Source organism: Neoarius graeffei, chromosome 20 (genome assembly GCF_027579695.1).
Source record: "Neoarius graeffei isolate fNeoGra1 chromosome 20, fNeoGra1.pri, whole genome shotgun sequence".
Lineage (NCBI taxonomy): Eukaryota > Metazoa > Chordata > Actinopteri > Siluriformes > Ariidae > Neoarius > Neoarius graeffei.
The window spans coordinates 26669461-26692465 of NC_083588.1; the positions used below are offsets into that span (position 1 = coordinate 26669461).

The window sequence follows — 23005 nt, forward strand, 5'->3', positions numbered from 1 at the left end:
ATAATCTTGTGTTCTTGTTATAACTTTCTGTTTATCTGACTGTTTAGTTGTATCTATTTTTGTTACAATTTCAATATTTTTAATATAGAAAGTTTGTTTTTTTCTATTAAAATGTTCTTGTGTGATAACTAGTTCTTGTGTTATATTTATTGTAGTTGTATCTATTTTGTATCTCAGACTTAAATATTTTTGTAAAACAAGTGTTTTTCTATAAAATATTCTTGCATTCTTGATAATTATGTTCTTGAGTGGGTTCTTTTTTTTTTTTTTTTTTACAGAAAAGCCATTCTGCATGGACATTCATTGAAGCCCTCATTGTTTTTTAATGGTTATTTATTTATGAGCGTTTAGGGGTTACAATAATGTAAGTCTAGGTTGCTTTATATAAAAGGTATGTCCAGAAATATTGATGTCACTGTCTAAGCAGAGGGATCTGGCTTCTTTAGACGCTGTCTTCTTAAAACTGAATAAATATTTAAAAAGAGCCAAATGAGTCAGTCTTTTGAACGGCTCTTTTCAAAGAACGGCTCACAAAGATGCGGATCCCATCAAAGAGCCATAAATCCCATCTCTACTGTCTACAAGACGAAACAGGATGCTGTGAACTTACGACACATCCGGTCACAATGTCTGTAAATTCAGTGAATTACAGACTTTTGCTTATCCTGTCCGAATGCGCCACACAATAACACAGAGGTGCGGGGGTAATTGCGAATTACCAGAGGTCCATAGGTAATACTTATCCCGTGCGAATCGTAAAGAGCCATAAATCCCATCTCTAATCTGCGCTCCGATATCGCACGGGTCATCCAGGTACGCTGGCATTGTCTCTAGAGGAAATGTCTTCTTCTTCTTCTTCTTCTTTAAGTTTTATGGCGGTTGGCAAACTAACGTTAATGGTGCATTACCGCCACCAGCTGGACTGGGGTATGAATCTGAAGTCTAACCCTAACAAGGAAATACAAAATAATATGAGGAAAAAGAGAAAAATTTTTTTAAATTGTTCTTCTAAATTCTATGAAACAGTCCTGTGTTCTTCACGAATCTAAAAACAAAATTTAAACAAACCTCTCCAGTACTCCTTTGTAAAATATCTTGCAAATTAAATTGAATCTTTTCTCTCTCTAACTGTTCTATTAGACTTTGCCTGTTTTCCTGGTACCTTGGGTATTGTATAAAAACATGATCTACAGTTTCTGGATAACCACAGTAAACACAGTTACCATCAGCATGTTTCTGTATTCGATGTAGATTACTATTCAAACTGGTATGTCCAAATCTCATCCTTGAAAATACATTCTCCTCTCTCCTGCTCCTGCTCGTAGGCCTAAGTACTCCTACTTTTTTGTGAATGTTATAAAACTGTCTGCCAGTCAGCCCATCCTCCCACAACATTTGCCACTCTCCTTTTACTTTGCGTTTCACCATACTTTTCACTTCTGCTTTACTGACGTTTACTGCCATATCTATGCTTGGATGTTCAGTCGCTTTTTTTGCACACTTGTCAGCCATTTCATTCCCCAAGACTCCTATATGAGCTGGCACCCACACAAAGGTAATGCCAACCCCTGACTTCATTAGATTACTTGCAAGAAGTACAATTTCCAGGACAATATCTTGCCTGGTTTCTGATTGTCCAGTTTTGATGGTGATCAGCGCTGAACTGGAGTCTGACACCACCACTACCTTCCTTGGTCTTTTCTCCTCAACCCACTGTAAAGCCAGCCACACAGCTATCAATTCCCCTGAGTATACTGCCAGGTCATCAGTGATTCTTTTCCCTTCTACATGTTTCAATGTAGGAATGACATATCCCACCCCAACTCTACTATCTGTTTGTTTCGATGCATCTGTGAATATTTTCAGACAATCCTCATACCTCTCCATTAGATAACTCTGCACCCAGTATTTGTCAAAATCATCTTGGTTCTTATTTTCCAGTATACCCAAGTCAACATCAAGTTCTTCAAAAGTCCATGGCGGAACAGCAGAAAGTGGTATTGTGGGACTTAATTTTAGTTCTGAGAGGCCCATTTTTGTCACTGTATCCTTAATGCTCCAACCAAAGCTCCCTATCTTAGTGCTTCGCCGCTCCTAACATTGCTGCAAAACTGCCTGACTCATGTGATTGGCACAATGCCCCCTCAAGTTTGCCCAATATACAACAGCTAGCTGTTTTCTTCTGAGACACAAAGGTGCTTCCCCCATTTCCACCTGGATGGCTGCAACTGGCATGGTTCTGATAGCTCCACAGCAGATTCTTAATGCCTGATGCTGTATAACATCAAGTTTTTTCAATAATGTTTTGGATGCAGACCCATAAACCATACTCCCATAATCAAAAATAGATCTGATTAAACCAATATATATAGTTCTCAGCGCAGGCCTGCTTGCTCCCCATTCCGTTCCACACAAGCATCTCATCACATTTAGCACTTTTTTGCTTCTATCCACTATTGTTTGGATATGTTGAATCCATGTAAGCTTTTGATCAAACCAAATACCCAAGTATTTGAATGAATTTACTCTTTCCAGCTCCCTTCCAGAAATTTTAACAGGAATATCCTTGATACGATTCTTTCTTGAGAAGATCATTATTTTGGTTTTGTCAATGGAGATTCTGAATCCCCACTGGGTAGCCCAGTCATCTACTAGATGCACTGCTTGTTGGATCTTGCTCGTCACAAAATCCACATTTCTCCCTCTCTTCCATAAGGCGCCATCATCTGCAAATAATGCAACTTCAACAAAACCCTCCACATCTTTGAAAATACCATTAATCATTAATGAGAACAATAATGGGCTAATAATGCTCTCTTGTGGAATTCCATTCTCTGTAATATACTGCTTACTCATTACCCCATTTATCCTCACCATTATTCTCCTGTCAGTCAGAAACTCCTTAACCCATGCATGCACTCTGCCCCTGAGCCCCATTTGGTGCAGTTTAATCAGTAGGCCGTCCTTCCACATTAAATCATATGCCTTTTCAAGGTCAAAAAAGACAGCCACTACGGATTCCTTATTCACCTGTGCTCTCCTCACAGTAGAGGAAATGTCGGTGGAGAGGTGGTGTTTAAAAAGGGTGTGGTTAATCAGAAACCTCGGGTTAACCAAGAACATAACCTGAGACGAGCAGGTTTGAGATGCAGCGTAAATTGCCATGGCAGCATACCTCGGTTTGAACATAGCCAACTTTCGTAGTATGGGTTAATCGGGAAGTTACGCTGCACGTGATCAAGTTACTCTCGAAGTTACCCTGGTAAACCAGAAAACCCGCTTCGTAGTACAGGGCCCAGCTCTTTTTTTCCCCCAGTGTTAGAGTACTTATATTCATGCACAATTTACGTACTGAAAGTCTTTTCTACTTTTGCAATGGCCAAAAGATCATTAAGGCGTCGATAACTGTAGCCGCCGCTCTTGTCGGCAAAGAGCTGTTCAAAAAAAAAAAAAAGGCAGAGACTGAACTGGAAAAGGGAAAAAAAACAATGAAGGGGAGCGCTACAAAGCTATGTAGGAAATGTGAGTAAAGTTGAGAAAATAAGAGGAGGTAATGAAAGGGAATAAAAAGTCAGGAAATACTTTTCTTGGGGTAAATTTGATCAGATACGACGATTTAACATATAAACCAAATACACGCGTGTGGTCAAACGGCCGCTTGGACGATTCGCTCGTCTGTACAACGCGTTAGGTGAGTGAACACTCCAGATTTTTTTTTACGTAGAGATCAGTGTTAATTTCCTGTCTCACATTCCAGTTCAGTCGGTGGCGCTAATACGCCGTTAACCGCCAATAAACTCCGAAGAAGTAGAAGAAGAAGTGGAACTCAACATGGTTAAAAACAGTCGAAATAAAGCTTCAGAATTCTATCAGCAGCAAACAGCAGAACAGATTTCAAGGTAGGAATTATCATCCGTGGACAAATATTCAATTGTATTGCTCTATGAATCTAGGCTTTCAGGTGTTCTGAGTACTAGTTATAAACTTGGTGTAGGTTTTCTTCAGAAGTGCGCCTTATGTAGGCTACGGAAAACTTGCAGCAAGCCGGTTATTATTGCGAACTAAATCCCGATAGGGTGATTCAGGACCCCGATGCGATTTAAAAAGGACTTTATTACTTCCGCCTGCTCGCTCACTCACTCATTGCCTCCACCTTGTCCCCCATGGGTCGCTGCCATGTGGACCCTATTGATCCGCATGTCATTCATTGCAGCATAGTTTTACACCAGCTATCCTCCCATTTTCGGGCTTGGGATTACAACCATTCATATACACATTCACACTTGTTGACAATTTAGAATAGCTAGTTAACTGCAGGTCTGTTGTCACTTCCGTTATAGTCGTGAAAAACAGTCGTTTCCTTACCAGTCAGTGGCTGTGTCCGAAATCACTCGCGCATTCACTACTCCCTACTCACTCTTTGGGGAATTATATATAGAGGACTATATAGTGAGCTCATTGGTAAAATGAGAAAAAAGAAAAAACACTTTCGGACACTACTCCACGGCGCCGTTATTTACGTAATTACTGTCGCACAATTAAAACGCATCAGTCGGCTGGTGAGTTTTTCAAAATAATAATGTATTTTTGTGATAAATACGTAATATACTGAGCGTATTTCCCATATTAATAAACAAAGTACTTTGTGTCTGCTGCATCTTTCAGTTCTTTTAAATCAAGGCTGAATACTGTCGTCTTTGCCGCTTCTTATGAGTCCAATATAGGGTGTAATAATTCTCAATATATTCGGACAGCACTACAAAATGGTGACTTCACTGTATAGTCAGTATTGAGTGATTTCGGACACAGTGCATGTCTTGTATGATGGGGAGAGAGGAGGAAAGGGAGAACGTAGGGCTGTGGCTGAGAGCTTTACCGGTTTGAGCCGTACTAGGACCGTCACATTGACAACTACAATGAAGTGAGTGACTGCCACTCAGATGTCGGAAAGCTGAGAAGGTGGATGATTGTAGTAGACTACCTGTGTTTTTGTTTACATTAATAATTGCCAATACCAGCTGTTAAAATAGTTTACTGACGTAATTGTTAGTATAATAGTAATTCCTTTCAAGTTATAACTCGGGCCAAGATAAGAATTATTTTTGTTCCAATTCAGCAATTGCCTACCGAATACCGACCTCCCAAAAGCACAGTGTGGCACAGAGATATGTTGCTTAGTGTGTCAGGTGGGTGAAGTACTGTGTCAGGAATGTGTGGGAGACAGTTTATTATTTAAAAAAAAATGAAAATGGGCAAACTATGAAAACGGGACTTTTCCGTCTGCCGTCATAGCGTTCTGCTCTTGCTCAGGCTGCGCGGGAGCGAGGCTGTGCGAGAGCGGGCTGAGAGGCTGCGCGGGAGTGGGCCGAGAGCTACCTGCGGGCTGCGTAACAACAAAAAACGCAATGCCCCCGAAGAGAGCGCCTACGGTCGAGGAGATTGAGGACATCAAAAAATCCCTTGACTTTCTGGGTGAGGAAATCTCTGCTGTCAGGATGCAGCAGAAGACCATCCTGGACCTGGTGGAAGAGGTCAAAGTTCTGCAGCTGCAGAACACGGAGAAGGCAAAGAGGATCACCTTTCTCGAGAACCGAGTGGAGGATCTGGAGCAATACACCCAGATAAATAACATTATTGTGACCGGACTGCAGATTAAACCCCGGTCATATGCTGGAGCAGTGGCGAGAGGAGACGGAGAGGAGCAGAGCGAGGAGGATGCTAACTCTGTGGAGTAACAGGTGATAGCATTCCTGCACTCTAAAGGGATAGAGGTAAAAAGTTCAAACATCGAAGCATGCCACCCTCTCCCACGGAGAAGCAACACAGACAAACCAGCTTGAAAGGCGTCGTGCGGTAATTTCAGCAATCAGGCTATATCATGTGTCAAAATGTCGGGTTTGGTGGGTTATTCAAGCCCCTCGGTTTCCCGCGATCTCAGTGTCACGATGCGCCCGCTACAAGCATTTAAAGTTGACGCGCACAGCCAAATTTAGGCAGCCAGCCGTTAACTAGGTCAACTTATGTGTGACGTCATACCAGTAACCTCCCTTGGGTGATGCTGGCCTGTCCCCATGTTTTCTCTATAGCGTGCGTTTACCAGAGTTGTTTACATTGCGGATTTTGTGGATTTATTCAGTTTGTGGATAGTTTTGAACACTCAAAACACTATGAAATGATGTATTAATATTCTGTGATACAAAATGCCTAATCGGTGTATTGTGTTTGGCTGTAACAACGAACACTGAACACTATTTGTGACTGTTGTTATCAATGGATCTGATTTCAAGGTCATGGCTAGGTATTAATAGAAAAAAATTATTTTTTTTTAAAACACATTGTGGCAGCGGGGGCTTGGTCAAGCGCCGGTCTGTGACAGGAGGGCGGAGCCAGGGAAGGTGAGTGGCAGAATCATTACACCTGACGGTAATTAACCTGTGTTTTGTGTGTTTTCCCAGTCACCGCGCCCTATTTAAGGAGGCAGAGGGAGAGCAGAGAAGAGCTCATCCCGGGACAAGAACACAGTGTGTGTGTGTTTCGCTATCAGATTAAAACTGGCGGTTATACTGAAAAGTCTGGCAATAAAAAGCCTATTTGCATCTGAAGCGTTGTCCTGCCGTCCTCTGTGCTCCACCCACACTTCAGAGAGCTCTACAGTGGTGCCAAAACCCGGGACAAGGTGGAGCACCAACCTCGCAGCCCCATGGAATCCTCCCCGTTCGCAGACCTGGTCCATGCCCTCGCCACAGCTCAGCAAAGCCAGCACCAGGCGCTCGTCACGCTCCGAAAGGAGCAAGAGCGGCGCTTCGAAGCCCTGGTGCTAGCCCAGCAGGAAGATCGCGAGGCGTTCCGGCATCTCCTCGCGTCGGTGGGGTCGTCTCCCCTCACCATGACCAAGATGGGCCCGCAGGACGACTCCGAGGCGTTTCTCACATTGTTCGAGCAGGTCGCCGAAGCCTCGGGGTGGCCGATGGAGCAGCGCGCGGCGCGCCTCCTCCCCCTCCTGACGGGAGAGGCGCAGCTGGCCGCGCTATAACTCCCCGCCGGCTGGCCTACGCGGACCTTCGCCGGGCCGTCCTCCAGCGCGCGGAAGCGCTGGCGCTGTTGTTCTGGCGTGCGCCCCACGCGCTGGAGGACGGCCCGGCGAAGGTCCACGTAGGCCAGCCGGCGGGGAGTTATAGCGCGGCCAGCTGCGCTTCTCCCGTCAGGAGTGGGAGGAGGCGCGCCGCGCGCTGCTCCATCGGCCACCCCGAGGCTTTGGCGACCTGCTCGAACAATGTGAGAAACGCCTCGGGGTCGTCCTGCGGGCCCATCTTGGTCACGGTGAGGGGAGATGGGCCCGCGGCCGGGGTGCTGGTGGACCCCGCCGACGCGAGGAGATGCCGGAACGCCTCGCGATCTTCCTGCTGGGCTAGCACCAGGGCTTCGAAGCGCTGCTCTTGCTCCTTTCGGAGCGTGACGAGCGCCTGGTGCTGGCTTTGCTGAGCCGTGGCGAGGGCGTGGACCAGGTCCGCGAACGGAGAGGATTCCATGGGGCTGCGAGGTTGGTGCTCCACCTTGTCCCGGGTTTTGGCACCACTGTAGAGCTCTCTGAAGTGTGGGTGGAGCACAGAGGACGGCAGGACAACGCTTCAGATGCAAATAGGCTTTTTATTGCCAGACTTTTCAGTATAACCGCCAGTTTTAATCTGATAGTGAAACACAGTGTTCTTGTCCTGGGATGAGCTCTTCTCTGCTCTCCCTCTGCCTCCTTAAATAGGGCGCAGTGACTGGGAAAACACACAAAACACAGGTTAATTACCGTCAGGTGTAATGATTCTGCCACTCACCTTCCCTGGCTCCGCCCTCCTGTCACAGACCGGCGCTTGACCATGCCCCCGCTGCCACGCATGTTTTAAGTGTTTCTATGTATCAATCATTAATTGTACAAAATGATTTTCATACATTTGTGTTTGTCATATCTTTCTTTGTCACATGAAGTGTTGTCTTGATAACACGTGGCACATAATTTTAGCAAATGGTTGACAGAAGGTTAATTGAAAGATTTATGCCACAGAGCTGCCTTTAACTAATAATTATCACTTATTACTGACGATTGTATGTTTACTAAACAATACAATACAAAGCTCAATACTCCCAGCCTATAACATACTGAATATCAAGTTAAAATCAACCGCAATAAAAGGAAAATGATGAAAACTGGAATATCAAGGGGTCTACTGTATCAGAAGGCCCACTGCATTTCGCGAGATCGTAAGCTGTCAAGTTGCTAGAATTCAATCTTTCTAGCTATACTTTCACCCCCTACAGCTATCAGTATTACACATAATCATAGATTAATCACACAGCATTCTAATTCAAGTGAAAATGGTCTTTAAAAATACACATAAGTAGTGATTTAGTCAGAGAAACCAACCAAAACAAGTCTTCAAGTCGCCGGTCTTCATTCTCGTCTTCGTTTCTGTCGTCGTCAGAACTGTCCTCGTTTTCTTCTGAAGATGAACGCTCAGGTTCAAATCTGTAAGGCTGAATACCACCAGGACATTCAGCTGTCAAAATCTCTACTTGTGGGCCATTTTCTTCTTCTGTATCGGTAAAATCAAAACTAATTTCCTCAGCATCGCTCCTATTTTCTGGTGTGTCCGTCATTGCAACTGCACCGAGTGGTTACTGGTATGACGTCACGCAGCTGTTCCATTGACCGAGAGGGGGCGCTGCGAACGCAGAAAATTTCAAGTGATGGGCATGATCAAATAAGGACCGATTACAACCGCGGGAAGCTTTTGAAAAATCGACGGTCAATTTATTTCGAATCTCGAAAGCATTCTGGTGCAGAATAATGCGACTTTTATCGCCACTGCGTGACGCCTTTAATAATGAGATTTGCCAACAGAAAGTATAAAATGCAACTGTTAAAGCAAGGGAGGAAACTGAAAGGCTCAGACGTTTTTCTAAATGAGCACTTAACGAAAAAAATGTGGACATTGCAAGAAAGGCGAGACTCCTGAGGAAATGGGAAAATCTAAAACACTTGGACACAAAACTGCAAAATAAAGCTGAAGGGATCTCCAGAAGAGGCCAAGATCCTGGTCATCCGAGATATTGGGGAACTGGACAAATTCTGAGGGAGCCCATCAAAGCAACTTACAATCATGACACAAGAACTGGACACTTTCCTTTATACTGAGCATAAAACACAAGATATGGAAAATAATATTGATCCGGAAAATAATCTTTTCAGCAACATCAATATCAGCTGCCGGTATTACACTGAAAATCAATACAATGCAACGATCAGAGAAGGAAATAAGATATCAATTATTAATTTCAATACCAGAAGTCTGTATGCCAATTTCCATAAAATGAAGGAATATCTCAGTCAGTTCAATACTCCATTCAATATAATAGCCATATCAGAAACTTGGATCAATGATGAGATGGGAGTAGATTTTGAGCTAAACGGGTATGAACTTAATTATATCAACAGAAAGAACAAACGAGGAGGGGGAGTGGCAATATATGTTGATAATAGTTTGGAATATAAAATTAATAATAAAATGACGGTAGCTGTTGATTGGATGGAGTCTATTACAGTAGAAATATGTTGTGAAAAAATGAAAAATATAACAGTGAGCTGTATATACAGATCTCCTGGATCAAGCATAGAAGTTTTTATAGACTGGATGGAAAGTATGTTTATAAAATCAACACAGAAGGTCATGTACATCTGTGGTGATTTTAACATCGACCTCTTAAATCATAAGAAACATAAAATGACAGAAGAGTTCATTAACTCAGTGTTCAGTATGGGACTGTATCCAGCTGTTACTAGACCAAGCAGGATCACTTCTCACAGCACCACTTTAATAGATAATATATTTACTAATATCCTAGAAAATAATATAGAGAGTGGACTACTATTAACAGACATCAGTGATCACCTACCTATTTTTAATGTATATTACTGTAATTATAGCAAGAAAAAGGATACTAAAAATTATAAATATATAAGAGTGAAAACTGAAGAAACCATGATTGCACTAAAAAATGACTTAAGCCTTGGTCACAACTGGCCGTATGTGCTCCTACGGCCGGTCTGCAAAAAATGCAAGAAACGCACAGAGGGCGCGCGTGACGTGCTGATTTTCGAGCCGTAGACTGGCCGCAGAGGTTCTTTGTCATATTAAACAAACTCTACGGGCGCTTACATTTTTTTCAGGTTGCAAGACAAACTTGCGGCCAATGTGCGTCTTTCTCCATGAATAAAAAAAAAAACGCAACGATTTGGGAAACGCCAAAAATCGCACGGCCAAAAAATCGTACGTCCGGTTGTGACCTAGGCTTTAATGATGCAGGACTGGAATGTAGTTTATAAAGAAAAAGATGTTGATAAAGCATATGAGGAATTTTTAATAATATTCAATGAACTATATAATAAAAATTGTCCTATAAAGAAATGCAGTAATATACATAAATATACAAATAGTCCGTGGGTCACCAAGGGGCTACAAAATGCCTGCAAAAAGAAAAATATAATGTAGCTGCAAGCAGCAATGTGGGGGCCAAGCAGAATATGAGCCTAGTCGTCAGGCCAGCAGAATGCATTTGGGCCAGACAGATGGTCGCCCCATTAGCCAATTTGTTCCAAATTTTTTGTGGGCGCTTTTGGAAGGGTGGGGCATAATGCCATCAAGTTTCATTAAGATACAAAGGGCAGCCGAGATATGAGCTCACATCCTGTTTTGTGTCTTCGCAGCCAAATTTGATTGGCTGCTGCAGCCAAACGATTATGAAAATCAAAAATCCCTTGGATAACTTTTGTGTGGCTTACTCCAAAGATGTTATGCAGTGAGTTTGGGGGGGAAAAATGGTCCAAAATTGAGGGAGGAGTAGCAATTGATTTTAACAAAATGAAAAATGGCGGAAAATCTACCGGGTGGAATATGACGCCATAGGGCGCGTTGGATTCGTTTTGACCAAAGGATTCCAGCGATACTAAGATTTTGACGATCAGACATACGGTTCAAAAGTAACAAGCAGAAATGTACTTCCAACTTTGACCTTTGAATTTTGTTTCTACCCAAAACGCATCATGAGATATGAGCCAAAAGTCATTTTTCCTAGTTATAGCGCCCCCTAGCGGCCAATTTGTTCCAAATTTTTTGTGGGCCTTTTTGGAGGGGTGGGGCATAATGCCACCAAGTTTCGTTAAGATGCGCCAAAGGGCGGCCGAGATATGAGCACACTTCCTGTTTCGCGTCTGTGCAGCCAAATTTGATTGGCTGCCACGGCCAAACGCTTATGAAATTCAGAACACCGGGTAATGCCCTTGTGCAGCTTAGTCCAAAGTTGCTATGTACCAAGTTTGGGAGAAATTGGTCAAAAACTGAGGGAGGAGAAGCATTTTAAGTGATTTTCACAAAATTCAAAATGGCGGGAAAACTATCCTGGCCGAAAATGACGGCATAGGGTGCGTTGGATTCGTCTTGGCCCAAGGATTCCAGGGATACCAAGTTTTTGAAAATCGGACCAACGGTTCAAAAGTTACAAGCAGAAATGTACCTGCGACTTTGACCTGTTGGTGGCGCTAGAGAGTTTAAGGTGGTGACTTGAAACTTGCTGAGAAGAACCTTGAGTTTGTCAAGAATCAGTGTGCAAAATTTCACAACTTTTCGCCAGACGGTTCTAGGGGTTGCCATAGAGACGCAGAGGCGGAAGAACGTTGAATAATAAGAAACAGTAGAATCCCTATGGGTGCCTGCGCAGCTTTGCTGCTTGGCCCCCAATTAAAGCATCGAACTATAGAGGCGGAGGAAAAATATAAAAATAAATTGACTAATATTATGAGGATATGTAAGAAAAATAAAAATATGGACTGTACTAAATGGTATTGTGAGAAATGGATCCAAAACTACAAATTACCCAGAGTACTACACTGAAAATGACAAGACCATAAATAATATGGAGGATATGATGAATGGTTTTAACCAATTCTTTGTAAATGTGGGACCAGATTTAGCGGCAAAAATAAAGGAACCCGAGACAACACAATGTGGGGACATAGAAGATATGGGGGACAGAAATCCAAGTACAATTTTTCTAACTGCAACTGATGATGAAGAAATTATGCAAATTGTAAGAAAATGTAAAAACAAAACCTCTGCAGACTGGAATTATATAGACACGTTAACAGTAAAGACAGTTATTGAGGGAATTGTGAAACCACTCACCCACATCTGCAATTTATCTTTTCAATCAGGCACATTTCCAGACAAAATGAACATTGCAAAAGTAATACCATTGTTTAAAACTGGAGATAGACACCATTTCACAAACTACAGGCCTGTTTCTTTACTCCCCCAGTTCTCCAAAATACTCGAAAAACTTTTTTCAGATAGACTGGACAAATTCATTGAAAAACACAACCTCCTTACGGACAGTCAGTATGGATTCAGAACGGACAGATCAACATTGATGGCACTAATGGAACTAATAGAGGAAATCACAAACTGTATAGACAATAAAAAAAATAGCAATTGGAGTATTTGTGGACCTAAAAAAAAAGCATTCGATACCATCTCATCTCATTATCTCTAGCTGCTTTATCCTGTCCTACAGGGTCGCAGGCAAGCTGGAGCCTATCCCAGCTGACTACGGGTGAAAGGCGGGGTACACCCTGGACAAGTCGCCAGGTCATCACAGGGCTGACCCATAGACACAGACAACCATTCACATTCACGCCTACGGTCAATTTAGAGTCACCAGTTAACCTAACCTGCATGTCTTTGGACTGTGGGGGAAACCGGAGCACCCGGAGGAAACCCACAGGGAGAACATGCAAACTCCACACAGAAAGGCCCTCGCCGGCCACGGGGCTCAAAGCCAGACCTTCTTGCTGTGAGGCGACAGCGCTAACCACTACACCACCGTGCTGTCCTCGATACCATTGATCATAGTATAATATTAAGTAAACTAGAAAAGTGTGGTGTTAGGGGAGTTGGGTGGAGCTGGCTGTCGAGCTATCTAAGAAACAGGCAACAGTTTGTGCAGATAGGTAACCATAAATCTGATTTCATGAACATTACATGCGGGGTACCACAGGGTCAATATTAGGTCCGAAATTATTCATGTTATATATCAATGAAATATGCAGACCCTTAGCAAAAAGTAGTATACTTAAAGTTCATTTTATTAAGTATGCTTCAGTATGAGTATAAGTATAGCAAGTATACTACAGACCATGTACTTTTAGTGTACTAGAAAGTATACAAATTTAATACTTTTTCGGACTAAACTGGAACATTTCAAGTTTATAAAAGTATACTTTAAAGTATACAACAAGTACACTCATCTATATACTATCAATGTACTTGGTATATCCTTCTTGCATGCTTAAAGTATACCAGAAGTACACTTATTGATATACTTCTTTTTTTGGGCTTTTTTCACCTTTATTGGATAGGACAGTGTAGAGACAGGAAATGAGCAGGAGAGGGATCAGGAAATTACCTTGGGTTGGAATCGAACCCAGGTCCCCAGATTTATGGTATGGCGCTTTAGTTGACTGAGCCACAACACGCCTTAGTTACATACTTCAAGTCCCTATTTTTAGTTTATTATTGTATACTTTAAGTATACTGTTATAAACATTGGTTATTTCACTAGTTTTCTTGTTATACTTTAAGTTTGCTTGGCATATTACTTGTAGCTTACTATTTATATACTGGAAATATACTCCTTAATGTATTCTTAAAGTTTACTCATACTGTATGTACACAAGAGTGTGATGCATTTACAAAATCACAAGACAGAATGTTGAAAACAAGTTTGATATATTTTCAAACATTTCAAAAATAAAGACCTATGAAATCAAGTCCTTCCTTACTGGAGAAATTGATCAATAAAGTCAAGTCAAAAGTTTTTCTGTTTTTGTGTATGATTTTAAGGTACATAAAGATAATGCAATTGAGCACACATACTATATACTGTAAAGTTTTAAACTCCAGCATTATATTATATTAATATATAAATTAAATGTTAAGCATGAGTCAATGACTTGACCTTATTATGCACTTGGAGCAAGATATACTAAGTATTAGTACTTTGTGGCAGAAAAACGTGAAAAGTATACTAAAGTATACGTTTTAGTATTAAAGTATAAGTCTTAGTATTAATGTACTTAGTCTTAGACTTTTATTTATACTTTTCAGTATAAGCCAAGTATACTTCACTATACTATTCTTAAGCATATAAAATATAGTTTATAAAAAGTCAAATTCAAGTATACTTCTGCAGTTTTAGTAAAAAATAAGTATACTCATAGTACACTTGAATAAACTTCTTTTTGCTAAGGGGAGTTTCGCAAGTACTGAAATTTGTTTTGTTTGCAGACAACACCAATATTTTTTGTTCCGGTGAGAATTTGCAGCAGACTTTGGAGACAATCACAACTGAAATAAATAAACTAAAACTATGGTTTGACAAAAATAAATTATCATTAAATCTAAGCAAAACAAAGATCATGTTGTTTGGGAGACACAAAATAGATTGTAGGCGGCACGGTGGTGTAGTGGTTAGCGCTGTCGCCTCACAGCAAGAAGGTCCTGGGTTCGAGCCCCGGGGCCGGCGAGGGCCTTTCTGTGTGGAGTTTGCATGTTCTCCCCGTGTCCGTGTGGGTTTCCTCCGGGTGCTCCGGTTTCCCCCACAGTCCAAAGACATGCAGGTTAGGTTAACTGGTGACTCTAATGCCGCTTTTCCACTACAAACGCGGCTGAGCCGTGCCGAGTCGAGCTGAGCAGGGCTGTTGGAGTTGCATTTCGACTACAACCGCGCTGAACCGTGCTGGCTGGAAGTGGGTGGACACATTGGGTGGAGTTAGCGAAAGTGGGTGGACGTCATGTGATGTCGTTAAGCAGCGCAAACAGTGACATCAATGACAGTGGCGGAACAAGTCAGAGCCGGGCCGGGGGCGGGGCAAATGACCGGGCCCTTTATTAAAGCTTATCATAACATCATTTTAGGCTACAAAATGTCCGCAACTGCGGTGTTTACCAATTTCAACACTACCGGGTGCAACTATGTTATTTAGTACATCAAGTCCTTCAAACGAACATGTAACTCAGAAACAAAAAACATTAGGATACTGTACATGGCTCATAATAAAACATCAATAGCCTATACTGCGCACATTATTTGAAGGGCATACGAATGAGCGCTCAGAGGTTGCAACGGTGACAGGAAGAGTCAGAAATAAAAGGAGGGCGGTGCAAACCTCACTGAATGCACTGTGTTTACCAATTTCAACACTACGGGGTGCAACTATGTTATTTTGTACATTAAGTCCTTCAAACGAACATGTAACTCAGAAACAAAAAAACATTCGGCGACATACTGTACATGGCTCATAATAAAACATCAATAGCCTACTGCGCGCATTATTTGAAGGGCATACAACGAGCCTTGCGCTCCGCGAACTCGTCCACGATGCTCTGTATAGTCACTGATTCAGTGATCTTTTAAGCAGTAGTCTCACGACCCGAATAGTAAGCAATAAACATGGAGTCGTTAGTGTTGCTGGTCTTGGTGCTGTGGCTTGTTGTCACCGACAACGCGGACAGATACTGGCAAGAGCGTATAGATGAGGCGAGGCGCATAAGGCTTCAGAAATTCTCGTAATTCGTAATTATTCTTCTTCCGGGTTTGCGGTGTTTACAGATCCCAGCGCGCTCGCGGGGCGTGTGTGGGCATGTGAGGACACGCTTCCTCACCAATCAGTGCACAGGGGAGTGTCTGCTCACGCCCCCAACCTCGCTTGGCTCGCTTCAGCCCCACTCCAAAACGGTGCGAGTTTTAGGGGCTAAGCAGGGCTGAAACGAGCTGAGTCGTGCTGGTTTTTGGTAGTCGAAACGCGAGCCGTGTCGGGCTGAAGTGAGCTGAAGCGAGCTGAAGTGAGCTGAAAAAGGGTAGTGGAAAAGGGCCATAAATTGACCGTAGGTGTGAATGGTTGTCTGTGTCTGTGTCAGCCCTGTGATGACCTGGCGACTTGTCCAGGGTGTACCCCGCCTTTCGCCCGTAGTCAGCTGGGATAGGCTCCAGCTTGCCTGCGACCCTGTAGAAGGATAAAGCGGCTAGAGATAATGAGATGAGATGAGATGAAAATAGATTGTAATGTAGAATTGATAATAGACAATACTAAGATAGAAATGGTACAGGAAATTAAATTTCTTGGTGTGATTTTGGATCATAAAGTCTGCTGGAAACCTCATGTAGGATACATACGAGCAAAACTGGCAAAGTGCTTGGCAATTCTGTGGAAAACAAAACATATTCTTGATTGCAAATCTTTGCGTACTCTATATTACTCGTTATTTTTGCCATATCTGACTTACTGTGTTGAAGTCTGGGGAAACGCCTACAAAACCACTCTGCAGCCGATATGTACATTACAGAAAAGAGCAATAAGGACAATAAACAAAACAGGATACAGAGATCACACAAACTCACTATGCATAAAATCACACGTTGAAATTTATGGATCTGGTCAAATTCAGAACAGCACAAATAATGTATTGCCAAAAAATATACAAGGAATGTTTAGTGAGAGAGAGGGGATATAATCTAAGGGGAGACCTAAATTTTCAAAAAACAAAGGTTTGAACAAATATGAAAAGCATGTGCGTATCGAGCTGTGGGGTGACTTTATGGAACAGACTGGAGATAGAAATAAAACAAAGTGCAAATATAAATTTTTAAAAAAGGTACAAAAAATATTTTAAACAAGTATATGGAAGAGGAAGTATGTTAACGGAGGATGATGAGGGATAAATCTATAAATAGAATAGGGTTGATTGTTAGAACTAACTTAGTATATGGTATATATTTATTTATGGGGATAGTTTATATATTTATATTTACAGGGATAGGTATATTGTAGATATTTATTTTTGTAATTATATATTTATATAGATATTCATGAAGTGTATATATGGTATACATTTTATAGGTGTATTAATGTAGTTTGGATTTCGGGGTAGTTGAAAAGGTGTGGGAAATTAAAAAAGTATTGTACTTCTTCCCACTCCTTTTTCGAACAATGTGCGGTGTTTTGTAATGTCTTAGCTCTGTTATTTAAAAAAAAAATTAATTTCTCGTTTTCTTTCTTTTGTATGTACAAATAGTTACATAGTATACATGTTTGAAATTAAAAAAATAAATTCAAACAATCTAAATCGATGAGCATAAATCGAGAAATGGTGAAATAGGCAATAGGTCGAGCGAGGCACAAACAGACTATTAAAGGCTAGGCAGGAAACAAACAGGAAATCAAGGTTTGGAAACCAAAAGAAGCAAACAGGAACTAAGGCTCGATAATGTGTTAGCAATGCAATACTACACTATCTGCAAGTTTTTTTTTGTTTGTTTTGTTTTTCTTCCCTCATGGCGCATGCATATTATAGGTGTGCTGATTGTGCCTTAATCCTGTGCAGGTGTGAACTGTTTACGGTGTGTGCGCTGTCCAGAGCGCGCGCCTGAGAGTCACTCTGATGCATATGCCATGCCACGCAAGTGTGACAGTGTGTGGACAACTGTAGTGGAAAGTAGTCACTAGGCTGCAGCCAGTGTAGCAGAACAGTGTTAGTTTAGATCTACTCTACTTATTTTATTATCTGAAGGCTAGAATAAAATATTTTCCTAGCTACCTAAGAGTATTTATACTCACTGTTCAAGCTTGTTTCATTGTTTTCAACACACTGGGGTAATGGAGTGTGTACAATAGAGTGCACCATCTGTCTGCCAGATTGCTTTATTTTCAGAGTCAGAGAGAAGAGTGAAATTATATAGGTGTTAGTATTAATTTAAAGCCTTTTCAGTATTGTAAAATACCTCAAATGAATACTGCATTAATACCATAATATTTGTAAATAAACTGCCATGCCATTGTGTGACTGGGATTCTGTATTCCTTTGGTAGTGATGGAAAATGATGTTTAAAAGGCCTGGCTTCAGACGCTTTGTGCACACTTCGGGTTTCTGGAGATTCCCTGATCTATGTCACAAGGCACTGCAGTTCCAGTCTGCTTGATCGTGCTGCTTCCCCCTTCCCCCCCCCTTTTTTTTAAATCATCAAAGGCTTATTATTCACAACCACATTGTGGGTGAAAATTATCATAATTATCTTTTTCATGGAGACATAGGGAAGAGTGAATTTATAAGTGTCTATATTACTTTAAAAGTTACCCCATTTGCTAAACACTGTGTGGACTTAAAAAGGAAAAAGCATCAAAATTGAATTGTTTGTGACTGTGAATTATGTGACCAATAAATACTGTTAAGACGCGAGAATGAAGTGGAAATAGCAAATAACATGAGAAAATAATCCTGTTTCAACAATTGTCCTAAATAGAAAGGAAGTATTGTACAGCCTTTGATATAAAAATAATTACATAGACAGGAAGAAGAAATATACAAAAGAGAAGAACTGAAATAATCTCCATAAAAATATAGTGGTAAAAGAGCCATTCAAAAATTACCAGAGACTGGACTGGAAAAGTGGGGGGGACAAGAACAGTGAAGGAGAGTGCTATAAAGATATGTAAGGAATGTTGGTAAAGTTGAGAAAATAAGAGGAGGTAATGGGGGGTGTCAGGAGATACTTTTCTTGGGGCAAGTTTGATTGGATACGACGGTTTAACACATAAACCAAGCACACACGATGTGCATGGTAAGATGGCAGTCAGATGACTTCACTCTGACGAGCCTATGAGCTCTCAAGATTTTATATAGAGCTCAGTGATTGTACACTACTTTTCACAGTGCATTGCGGGATACTACGAGCCCACTGTATAGGGTGTAATTCTCACTATACATTCGGACAGCACTACAAAATGGCGAGCTCACTATATATTCCACTATATAGTGAGTGATTTCGGATACAGTCTCTCAAACAGGAAATACATTTTTTGGTCTCTCCTGAGATAATAACATTTCTGTTTGAGAATATGCTGTATGTGTTTTGGCTGCTGCTTCTCACTGGAGCTTTTTCATTTTTTCTTCCTGAGTTTGTTTTCTGTTTTAATGTTTTGATGATTTTGTCTCTTTGTCCAATGGTTGTGGTGCAAGTCCAGACCCAGTCTTGAGTGTTGGCTTCCTCAGGCCTTGGTCCGCCATGAGTGATACATGTTCTCCTGCTCATTATGGACTGCAGTGTGCTTTTTGCACTTGTCAACATCGGGGTTTCCCAGCGCTCTGTGTGGCAATGTTTCTGTATTCACTTTGTGGCTCCATTGCGTGGCATTCCGCACGCTGTTGCCCGTTGGCATTGTGTCGCCCCTATCTGGCCATTTGACTTCATAGTTGACATCCCCCAATTCACCGTATGACCTCAAAGGGCACTTGCCACTTGGCGAGCAATTTTGAATTTGAGGTGGGCAGTAAAATGAGGACTTTATCTCCTGGTGCAAATTCCTTGAGCTGTGCCCCTCTGTTGTACAGGCAAGCTTGACATTCTTGGGCCTGTAGCAAATTCTCCTGGTGTGGAGTTTTGCTTTCGGGTCAAGAATGTATTGAATTTCATTTTTGCTTTGAGAAGGCCCTCCTATCAATTTTCTCTAATGACGTCTAAGACACCATGGGGCTTGCGCCCTGTGGCAGCGGGGGCGTGGTCAAGCGCCGGTCGGTGACAGGAGGGCGGAGTCAGGGAAGGTAAGTGGCAGAATCACGACACCTGAGAACAATTAACCTGTGTTTGTGTGTGTCTTCCCAGTGACCGCGCCCTATTTAAGGAGGGAGAGTGAGAGCAGAGGGGAGCGCCGGACTAGACGCTGGCTGTGTGTGTGTGTCTGTCTAGTCACCGTAACGATTGTTCACTGAAAAGTGTGGCAATAAAGCCTTTTCCCAAACCTGATCTCTCTCTCTCCCTCTCCTCCTGTGTCCCGTCCCTGCCCCATTCCCCCACCGCGGAGGCGGGGGCCGGCTCCACCCCAGCCGGCCCGCCGCACCCGCGGTGCCCTCCCGTGTCTCCCTTCTGTGTCTGTCTCTCCCCCATCTCAGGTTTGGGAAAAGGCTTTATTGCCACACTTTTCAGTGAACAATCGTTACGGTGACTAGACAGACACACACACACAGCCAGCGTCTAGTCCGGCGCTCCCCTCTGCTCTCACTCTCCCTCCTTAAATAGGTGTGGCAGCGGGGGCGTGGTCAAGCGCCGGTCGGTGACAGGAGGGCGGAGTCAGGGAAGGTAAGTGGCAGAATCACGACACCTGAGAACAATTAACCTGTGTTTGTGTGTGTCTTCCCAGTGACCGCGCCCTATTTAAGGAGGGAGAGTGAGAGCAGAGGGGAGCGCCCCACTGTAACACTCCCTACGTGTGGGTGGAGCACTGAGGACGGCAGGACAGAGATCAGGTTTGGGAAAAGGCTTTATTGCCACACTTTTCAGTGAACAATCGTTACGGTGACTAGACAGACACACACACACAGCCAGCGTCTAGTCCGGCGCTCCCCTCTGCTCTCACTCTCCCTCCTTAAATAGGGCGCGGTCACTGGGAAGACACACACAAACACAGGTTAATTGTTCTCAGGTGTCGTGATTCTGCCACTTACCTTCCCTGACTCCGCCCTCCTGTCACCGACCGGCGCTTGACCACGCCCCCGCTGCCACACGCCCATATAGCAATTCAAATGGGGAAAACCCAGTGGAGGCTTGTGGAACCTTGCGCACTGTAAACAGAGGGTTGAGCCACCTGTCCCAATTTTTAGCATCCCCATGAACGAATTTACGAATCATGTTCTTAATTGTTTTGTTAAGTTGTTCAACCAACCCAACTGTTTGTGGATGATAAACACTAATATGAATTGACTTAATCCCCAATAATTCATACAAGTCACGTAGCCTTGATCAGTCAGGAGTTCTTTTGGAATCCTGACTCAGGAGATAACATGGAAGAGTGCCTCCATAACACTGCATGCTGAGATGCTGTATTGTGGAGAGGCACTGCTTCCAGATATCACGTTGCATAATCCACGATGACTAATACAAAGTGATACCCTTGTGTGGATTGATCTAATGGCCCAAGGAGGTCCAAGCCAATTCTTTTGAAGGAGATCTCTATCAATGGTAGTGGGTGCAATGGCGCTTTTGGTGTGGCCATTGGGTTTACCAGCTGACATTCGCAACATGCTGCACACTAACTGCAGACATCGGTGCAAATCCCTGGCCAATAGAAAAGGGCCATGAGACGATTTAGTGTTTTATCCTGTCCCAAATGTCCAGCCATATGATGAGCTGCATGGAATAAGAGTTCCTTATGGCTCTTCAGGACCAACAACTGTGTCATCTTCCTTAAAAATATAAAAGTATGGGAAGGAAAGCACAAAGTTAAACTGGAGGATTTGGCCATCAATTATTTTCACTTGGTCAAAAGCATTTCTCAGACTCGTCATGTGCATGCTTCAATGGGAAGTTTCTTTTAAGGATTCCCCAGAGAGGAAGGAGGGTTCTCCCCCCTTTCTGTGTCATCATGACACAGCGCTGATGCGGATGGCCCTGGGACCGCTTCCTCAGGCCATTATTAAAGGTCCCATGGCATGGTGGTTTGTTGATGCTTTAAACGGGCTCGTGGAGGTTTCCGGATGTTATATCCGCAGCCTTTCTCGAAATGAACCCTTGGCACGTAGATATAGCCTCCTGGGAGAAAGCCCCATTTCAGCGCTTTTCCCAGTGCGTCGTTTTGCTAATGAGAAGCAGGAGGCGGGGAAGGGTAGAGGGTGGGGGTGGGTCTTATCATTAATATTCATGACATGCAAACGTGTTACCTCTGATTGGCTAACAGCACTGTGACGCTACCTCCAGTGGGTCAGAACAAGCGGATGTCGGTGTCTTACTATGGCGAGAGAGAAGGAACAAACCGCGAAGGGAAAAATACCGCGCGCTGACATCATTAAGGTGCGACATGAGGAAATAAAATAAATTCAACAAATGTTTGGGTTTTTACTGAACAAACAAACAAATAAAATGAACGAGTGACTTAAAAAAAGAATGTGGGTGTCTTTGTAAAAACTGTTTTGAATGGCTATTATAACAGAGCATGCTGCATGCTTTTTGGTTTTGTAGCGCAGAGTACCTGGCTAACTGCAGGAAGCGGTTAGCTGCACAGCTAATGTAGCCATTGCAAGGCTAACGTGGCACCGATTTTAAAACACGGCCAAACGACTTAACAGTTATACACTTACTTGTTCGGTGTTTGTGGCTGATGCGGCAGGGATGCTTGGTATGGACCCAGGCTTCAGTGACAGTTGATGTGCAAAAGCTGCCCTGTACTGTTCCAAGTTGTGGAAACATTCATCAGGAAAATGCTTCCGACAAACATACACCGTCTTAGGTAGACTCGACGCCGTATTATTGGAGTAAATAAAATTAAGCCACTGCGTCTTCAGGGGCTCTCCCGTCGGCAGTAAAAACAGACTCCTTTCTGTGTTGTCACATCCATGTACAGCGCAACTTCCATGTTTGGTGGCAACTTTTGAGCTGGGCGGGCAATCCATACAGTGGGTGGGAATCCAGAGGGGGGGGCATGGGGATCATCTCCCTTGCTGACGTAGGCAAGGGAAGAGTTTATCAACGCGCCGTTTTGACGCGCCATTCTCAAATGTTGGGCATAGTTTGGTTTACACCTTATGAAATTTCTAGCCACTGGGGTGACTTAAGAAGGTCAGAGGAACTCATTTTAACGTTAAAAAACCTCAAAGTGAAAATTTCATGCCATGGGACCTTTAAAAAATGTTCTGTTTCCGGTCCACCGGCCGGGTGAGTGCCGTTTGTGCGGTTGAAATAATTTTTTTAACGCCGGTTTTTCGACATTTTTTTCGGGTTCGTAAATCTAAAATCGAACTTGACATTTACGCATTCCGTGCTGAATATAGAATCGAATCAGCTCTGTGCATGCGCCGTGCAGCACAAAAAAATGGCAGCCACCATGAAGGAAGGAGATCCGGAGTTTTCAAACATTTGC

The 23005-nt window shown here is 42.8% G+C and overlaps 1 protein-coding gene across 3 annotated transcripts in view; it reads left to right on the top strand.

Annotated features, from left to right (window-relative positions):
• Positions 1-3420: 3420 nt before the first annotated feature.
• Positions 3421-23005, top strand: part of ccdc137 (coiled-coil domain containing 137) — an 86388-nt gene continuing 66803 nt past the window's right edge. The window contains exon 1 of one of the 3 annotated variants that reach the window (XM_060901446.1): positions 3421-3899. In XM_060901446.1, the coding sequence (XP_060757429.1) occupies positions 3832-3899 (68 nt within the window). In that variant the 5' untranslated portion in view covers positions 3421-3831. The remainder of the gene's footprint in view (positions 3900-23005) is intronic. The other 2 variants (XM_060901447.1, XM_060901445.1) reach the window with 2 other exon arrangements.